The sequence below is a fragment of the Astyanax mexicanus genome, chromosome 4, assembly GCF_023375975.1.
Source record: "Astyanax mexicanus isolate ESR-SI-001 chromosome 4, AstMex3_surface, whole genome shotgun sequence".
Taxonomy (NCBI): Eukaryota; Metazoa; Chordata; class Actinopteri; order Characiformes; family Acestrorhamphidae; genus Astyanax; species Astyanax mexicanus.
In genome coordinates, this window is record NC_064411.1 from 47,349,142 (window position 1) to 47,357,727 (window position 8,586).

At 40.8% G+C, this 8,586-nt stretch overlaps 1 protein-coding gene across 5 annotated transcripts in view; it reads right to left on the minus strand.

The window, feature by feature from the left end:
- LOC103037335 (receptor-type tyrosine-protein phosphatase mu) overlaps window positions 1-8,374 on the minus strand; it is a 255,198-nt gene extending 246,824 nt beyond the window's left edge. For 2 of the 5 annotated variants that reach the window (XM_022678937.2, XM_049478835.1), the window contains exon 1: window positions 7,926-8,374. In XM_022678937.2, the coding sequence (XP_022534658.1) occupies window positions 7,926-7,998 (73 nt within the window). In that variant the 5' untranslated portion in view covers window positions 7,999-8,374. The remainder of the gene's footprint in view (window positions 1-7,925) is intronic. The other 3 variants (XM_022678936.2, XM_022678931.2, XM_049478836.1) reach the window with 3 other exon arrangements.
- Window positions 8,375-8,586: the final 212 nt, after the last annotated feature.

Sequence of the window (8,586 nt, forward strand, 5' to 3'; positions counted from 1 at the left end):
AATTTAATTTGATCAGCATGCTAATAGAATTCTGTGCCAAGCTTGGCGAGGTGGTGTTATGTTGCCAGTTGCATCAGTATGCGCCTTCAGCACCAAGTGGGAGATGAGGCTTCTCAACAAGAACAAGTCTGATTACACACACACACATGCAAAGACACAAGCAAACACACAAAATAGAAAGTCTGATTACTCTGGACTTGGAACGACTGGCAATATGCTAATACCTGACAAGGCCTATACACTGCAGTAAGTTTCTACAAAGCTGAAGAAGAAACTTTGTGTTCTAGGACAAACACTAAATTCACAAAATAAATAAATAAATAAATAAATAAATAAACAAACAAACTCTAAGACCAAGGCAATAGAAGGCAAGCCAAATATCCCTATATAACATCAATGCATTGCGCTGTCTGCAACAACAATGTGAGACAAAGTGCTCCATATTAACTGCCTTCCTGCTATATACCATCATCAATCATTGAAGGGAGCATTTTTTTATTGTTATTATTATTATTTTGCTGTTGTAGCGTTTGCTGAAGTCATCTAAGAGAGCCACACAGATATTTAATTTCATTCTCCACTGGCTCAAAGAAAAAGGGCTCTCTTCATCATACCTTTACGCTGTGTCCCCCATTACTGCCGAGCCAGCTAAGACAAAAGCCTTCTATGAGTGTGGGGGGTGGTGGTGGGGTGCTGGAGGAGAGAGACAGAGACAGGAGGGACAGAGACAGATAGAGAGAGAGAAAAGAGAGGAAAAAACACTAGCATTCAAATATTGGGCTGCTTTAAATGAAGAGCTGTTTATCTTTTCCTGCCAGGCAGCGGAATTCACTTCAAATAAGCGGAGCAGTGCTGACTTTGAGCTCTGGTCAAGCAGGACGGCATCGCTATTCAGACCCTCAGCACAAAAACCAAGGCAGGGCAGACGCAGCAAGTGTAGACGAGAAAAAAAAAACAGCAGCTCAACTCTTTGCATAGACGACCACCTGGCTCCTTTGAGGCTGCATTGCTACAGGGTGTTTTAGTGCAGTTCACGACTTTTTCACACCACAAACTTGGAATGGGATTGGTACCGATAAGGAATATAAATTTTTATAGACAGCTGAAGTAGAGCTTGCTGATATACTGCAAGAGCACTTTTCACAGTATGTGTAAAACACACCATCTAATGCTGTGCACTGGATGACATGCTGTGCATGCTTTTTCCAGCGCACAAAATTAATTCTTTGAAAACATTGCTAACACAAAACCTATTTAATGGAAGAAATATGCAGACAATTAGTACATTAAGCTGCATCATGGAACACAGTGAGCATATTATGGTGCATTCGGTTACATTCTACACCCTGTGCAGTGGACACTTCTCTGCTTGTTATTCCCAAATAGTGTTATTTAGTGAAACTGCTATCATATGGATTTTAATCAAAATCATTCAGACCCAGGATTAAAAGCTGCTGTAAAAGCAAGCAAAACATCTTCTTCGGTCATAGTCTAGCCTCCTACCTACTAAATTGTCAATGTATTCAAAAATACACTATATAGACAGACGTACTGGGACATGTTCTCAAATGTATTTTTACAAAGTAAAAGCAAATAAAAAACTACAATTCAAAATATGCCATCTTTTAAATTATGTAGGGAGCAGCAGTTATAGAGCACAAGGCCATCGGTGACAAGGTTGTGAGTTTGATACCCGGGTTTAGCAAGCCACCACTGTTGGGGCCCTTGGGCAAGGCCCTTACTTAACTGTCACTGCTTCCCAATGGCTGCCCACTGCTCTTGGTACATGTTCTCAAAAAAAACTGTGTGTCTTTGTATGTTTGTATGTGTGTTTTCATGGCACGGATCATGGGTTCAATGCAGAGGCCAAATTCTGTGGTCAGCACAAGTATGGTGTATATGGTCTCCTACCCTGTGTTACTAAATAATTTCTGTTGCCAAATATTCTGTGCATTTCTTATTTGCCTGTCTGTGCAAATTTCAAGCAGCCAAGCAAACATTTGAACATAATATAAACTTTCTCCCACCTCAAACTCCTGCAATAAACACTTAGTCACCAACTTACACTTAGTGACTCCAAAGTCAGCATAATCACTAAAGAGTAAGCATTTGTTTGTGGGTAAACAGAAGTTAACAGGGTTGTTTTTGACTGCTTGTATGCTGGGAATGTGTGAGCTACACCTGCTGTTTTTTTTCCACAGGCCATAGGGGAATCTGCCAGGGTAAAAAAACAGACCTGGGCATCAGAACATCCTGTTTTCTGCTCTCGGTGTATCACACATTCTCACAAACACACTAAGCCACTCATACACACATATACTCAACAGCACACCCACGCAGACAAAGCTGTCCAATCTCTACTTCTGCCACGCTCCTGCAAGTTACACACCTCAACAGTGTGTGATACTGTATACTTGACTGCTTCTTTACTAATCTACTATTGCTAATGTATCTGCATTTATCAGTGTTTGACTGTGTTCACTCTTTGTCAAGTCTCAAAGCAGTAATTATAAGCAAGACAGTTTTTTCTAACAGCATTTTAAACCTACGACCTCCACTCTGATGGCTACAGCTTTCAGCCAGTGAAGGCTATGGCTTCCTGTACTGCAGTGGTGCATGTCATCAGTCATATCTGCACACCAAGACTGACTCCAGCGTTTTTTACACATGGTCAGCCTGCTGATCAGGGAAAATGAGAAAGACAAAGAGGAAAAAAGGTTCTTAAGCATCACTCCAAGCTCAACCATAGTACACCATTACATTTAGATACCTTATTTATACAACGATCAGCCATAACATTAGTACCACCGGACTAATATTGATTAGGTATATCTTGTGCCACCACAACAGATAAAAAAGTTGGAGACTCTGATGCCACATTACTCATTCGTTTTCCCCTCCTTCCTCCCCAAAACCTCCTGGATGGTACATCCAGCTGCCCAAGGGGGTAGGCTCTGCCCCTGCCATCCATGTATGAAAGGATCTGCATGGGTCCAGATGCCACAACAGACCTTGGTTGATGACAGGAGATTTTTCCAAAGACTTAACATTACAGGTCTTCCTGCTGGAACTAAGTATTGACTCCAAGAGTCCAGGTCTCTGAAAGTATTCTGTGTTATCTGTCACGAAGACGTTAGCATCAGATCCTTTTATTCTCATAAGTTTTAAGTTGGGTCTCTGTGACCCTCGGCCTTCCATTAGCTGTCCTTTCTTGTGCCAATTTTGGTAGGTTTTACCCAATGCATACCAGAAAATCCCCACAAGACCTGCCTAATGATTTTTGACTCACCCAGTCAGTCATCAAGACAACACAATTTGGTTCTTGTCAAAGTGATAATATTCTGAGATCCACACCAAGTTCAAGAACTGACTATTTACTTGCTGCCTAACGTGAAGATCTCACTCCTTTGCCTACTGAGTCACTGTAATTTTTTTCTTCATTTTATCTATCAGTGGTGATATTGTTATTGCTGATCAGATGCCTGTAGCTAAAAGCTACTGTGATACACCTGCCCAAGTCCAGACTTGCCCCAAGAAACTAAAAGAAATCGTTAAGATCTTGCTTGGTTTATCATTTATAAAGCATTACAGCAGTCTTTAAATTTTCCATCATTCTGTGGACTTACGTAATTGTGTCCACACAAAGACATGTAATACATGGACACTCTGAAACACTTTGAGCTTGGGGGGCAAGAAAGCATCCAGGCACAGCTTCACAATTCCAGGTTTTCTTAACGGATTTCACACATTCCTGCAAAATGCTCTCAAAGCAGTTGCCACATCTATTAGAGCCACAGCACCTTTTTGTGATACCGTGTGAAATGTGCACAACATACACACTGAAATCAAACCTACTATTGAAGCACTGTTGCAGTACTATTTAAATAGCAGAGACATTGATTTTTAATTGATTAGAAAAGTAATCAGGCACAGAAGCACTGACCGTTGCACTGTCTGCTTATAATCAATAAGCAAGTCATTAAGATCAGGCAGAAATGAAGTCCAAGTGAAAGTGTGTATAAAAACCACTCACTGTAACACCATGCCATACAGTATATGACTATAAATTATATTGGCCTGCGTGATTTTCTTGGCATTGATCAGACTGAAGTGTTAACATTAATATTAATATTAAATTATTTTCATAATTGTAATAAGAGTGGTGACTGACTATAAGCTCTACATATGAAACCTGCTGTGGTGTAGATTTAATTTCAGCTATGGTGTAAAAATCAATTTCATTTTAAAATGTGCAGTGAAGCATTTTTATGAATGATAATGTCTGAATTATCTTGGGAGGTACATTTTATATGCATGTTTACATAGATAACATAGATTACATAAATATTTAATCCTTACCAATATATTACTTTTTTTTAAACAACACCTGTGTATCTAATCTTTGTAAAGTAAGGAGGCTGAACATGATATGGTCAGTTAAATATATACAAAGATATACAAAGCAAATAAAACTTCCTTTCCTTTACTGTAAGATTTGAACAGTTTATAATGAAAAAGTTTGATGATCTCGGATCTGCACAATGAGTGAAGCCCACACAGCAAATATGAGTAAGCCATGCTGCCCCCTCCAGGTCAACAACAGAACCAACACACATGAGATGATATTAAACCACCACAGAATCCAAGAGCTGATTCACTAAACCACATGCTCCCTCATGCCAACCAAAAAAGTCCAGAAAACACACACTCATCTTCAGAAAAGTTTCAAATAATTGCATATCATTCTTTTTTCCAATGCCTTGAAGCAATCTTTACAAACTCAATACTAGTTCTGATGTCTCCGCATACAAATGTGTCATAAAGCAGCTATGTAATATCAGAATCACCAAGAGGACACGCTCAGAAATCACTCCAAAACTGGATATTTCTCCAGAGGGCTGAAATGTTTAACCCATATCCCCTCAGAAAATGACAGTGCTGTTACTACCCTCTAACAGAAGCCACACAGAGTTCCCTGAGGCTGAGTAAACAATTGCTATGCATGCGCCTATTGATCAACATGTACATAATGCCCTCTAATACACATAGTGAAAAAAATCCATTGCACAGACAGCTGAAAATGACCCCTTTTAAGACCTGGAAAAAGACATTTAGTGTCATCACAGGGTAAATGGAAGCTGCTGCGATTGCAAACCTCATTAATCAGTTCATCCCATTGCTCATGACCCGTGTATAGATACAGTGCATCAGCTGGAGAGGGTCTGTTTCACACATCCCATGTTGTAACCCACAGCCTATTGAAAAGAGGTCTTTCGGAGCACTGTGGAGCAGCCAAACAAAACCAGGCTTGTTCATCTCATTCATGCCCAGCACAGGCTTCTATTCATGAGAAGGAAAAGGCGTATGACCAAACTGTTAAAGATGTTGACCGCGTTTAGAGGACGTCCATTCGTTTAGCACTTCTGTGTTGTAGAACAATTTCAGTTCATAACCATAATGAGCATCAAGCTGTGATGAAGTGCGAATGTCAAGTGGCACTTGTTAATCACAACCCTTCTGCAAAAGCAGGGCTGTGGGAGCGCAGAAAAAGCTTTAAAAAGTTGAAGTGCACATTTGCTGAAAAGCTCAGATTTAACAAAAAAAAAAACAAATCACTGCTTTTGGCTCTGTCTCTCTGACTGGCAATCTGGCTGCTCTCAACCATTAATTAATCAATATGTTAATCAATGACTCGATGTACGCAGAAGGGCACTGATATATTTAATTAGTCAGACACAAATCGATAAAGATGTTTGTGTTGCGATGTGTTATGAAGTGGAAAAACTGCCTAAAATGGTCTACATTGGGTTTTTGGTTTAAACCATTATAAGTGTGCAATTTAAATATAGACAGGGTTTGCAGAAATGTTCATATAGACTCAAAATAACACCTCAGGCATCAGGCGCTTTTTAAAAAATACAGAGTTTAAGTGTGTAACAATCAGATCAGCATTTCACAACCCTTGTCCTGGAGATCCTGCCCTGCACATTTTAATGGTTTTTTTTGCAGAAACACCCCGACTTCCACTCAGGAAGAACTTTTTAATCAGCTAATTAGCAAATGTTGGTAGAAAGGTAAACACTAAAATGTACAGGGCAGGAGAGTTAGAAGACATGAATCCACAGCAGCAACAGCAGCAGCAGCAGCAGCAATAGCAATCCAAGTCCTCACAGAAGGAAAAACCGCTTAGTTTCACTACACAACGTGGTCACATTTATAAATAGGTCCACAGCACTGCTGGGACCTTGTAATTTACTGAATCACCATGTCCACAGGCACCGGGTACAGGTTTTTATGGTTCCAGTAGTGCTTTCATTTTTCAGAGCTTAAAAGTTTGAAAGCAGGCTACTGAAGGAGTAAACATGCGAGGTCATAAGGCCACAGATGAGGAAAATGATAATTAGACATATAACAGCAACAATACAGGGTATAAATAAAAAAAAAGTACTGTAAAAAAACTATTGGTGTATGGACTCACTCTAGGTATATTACAGGGCATAACTAAGCATTTGATGCTGCAGTTTTTGTAGTGTACCACTTCTGACACAAATCTAACTGAAAATTAATTAACACGCAATTCTTGATGTTTGCCTAAAAAAAGGTAAGTTTTATAAAGCAGAATAAAACTGTGTGGAAATGTGCCTTTATCACTCCATCACTTAGTGCAAACAATTCAGTTGTCCACTTATGTCTCAGGTATGATAAGGTTAACATAGTATACAAACTTGCCGTCTGCTTGAATAAAGCTCAAAGTTTATCGTTAAAATGTAAATAAAACTACGCAGAAGTTAATTATCTTGCCATTTGCCGTTTTTGTATGGAGGTGAGTCAAGTTCTCGAGACCTTTCTTAGGTGAGTCCACGAGTCCAAACTCTTGTGGTTTGCTCGGAACAAGCTCACTGTTTAAAGTTTTAAGCTGCGTAAAACAGTATGAAGTGCATTTACGAATTACTATTAAGTCTGGGGGTGATTTAGCCAAGTTAACGCCGTCTGCTTGCATAAAGTTCACGGTTTAGCGTTTAAAGCGGAATAAATATCGTATAAATGTGGTTTCCCTAACCACTTATCGTTTAATCAGCAGGTGAGTTAAGTTCTGGACACATTTCTGAGGTAAGTAAACCGTTAAAGAGCCTCAGCACAGGCGTCTGCTCGGAACAAGCTCACTGTTTAACGTTTAAAGCTGAATAAAAACGGTATAAAGGTGCATTTTTTTACGAACTACGTTAAGTCCGGATACGAGAGAGCGAAGTTCTGGACACATTCTATGGTCGGTAGGTTAGTTAACGGTAACGGAGTCTAAACTGCTTGAATAAAACTCACCGTTTAACGTTTAAAGCTGCGTAAAAACGGTATAATTGTGCATTTACGAATTACCGTTAAATCAGGGGATGAGTTATCCAAGTTTTTCACTTACTCCGAGGCAAGTTAACGTCGTCTGCTTGAACAAAGCTTGCGGTTTAACGTAGCCTAACGTCTAAAGCTGTATAAAAACGGTATAAAGGTGCATTTAGGAATTAACTTACTGTTAAGACAGGATACGAGAGCGAAGTTATGGACACATTTCTGATGTGAGTTAACAGTAAGGGAATCCAAACTCTCGTCGTCTGTTCGGATAAAACTCGCCGTTTAACGTTTAAAGCTGAATAAAAACGGTAAAGAAATTACCGTTAAGTCAGGGTACGAGATTAACGTCGTTTGCCTGAATAAAGTTCGCAGTTTACCGTTTAACGCGGATTAAAACTGTGTAATTAAATGTGCTTTCCTGAACCACTTATCGTTCAGTCCGTGGGTGAGTTAAGTTTAGTTCAGGACACATTTCCTGGGGTAATTTACCGGTAACGGAGCCTCATCTCCCGTCTCTCTCGCCGCGTTAAAGCTCACACTCTCCCGTTAATCCCTCGCAGGCTGAGTAAAGGCAGTCTTACCTTTGTACACCTGTCCCCTGGCGGACACCAGCAGGCTGACGGCGGTGAAGAGGCAGGTTAAAACTTTCTCCATGTCTCCGCTGCTCCGGTGACCGTTAGCCCCGCTGAGGGACAACGCCGTCTCGAGCTCAGTTCAAATTTAAACAGCCAACGGACTTTTGGAGATGTTTCTTCTCTTCAGTCTCGCACGCGCACGCTCCCGGTCTCTCCGTCTCTCTCGCTCATTCACGCACGCGCGCGCACGCGGTCTCTCTTCTCCTCTATCGCTCTGTGTGAGTGAGTGAGTCTCCGTACTTCAGCGTGGCTTCGGTCTGTCAGACTTTCAGGAGGAGCCTGAAGCCTGCAAGCCGTTAGTTCGCTCTCCGGTAGAGGGTGTGTTGGGGCTCGCGCGCTCCGGCCCGGTGTGTGAGTATGTGTGTGCAAGTGAGCGAGGGAGAGCGAGAGCGCGCGGAGAGGCGGGAGCGGGAGAGTTTGCGCTGGAGTAGATGCCCGTAGACGAGCCCGTATCCTCCCCCTTGCGAGACTTATCAGTCTATATTAGCCCGAGACTCAACGGGAGAACTTTTAATCAACGTTCAAGTCTAATGTTCATCTTTGTAATCTGAAAATGTTTATTAAACAAAAAAAGAGTTAAACAAACCGCAATGTTTTATATTTTACA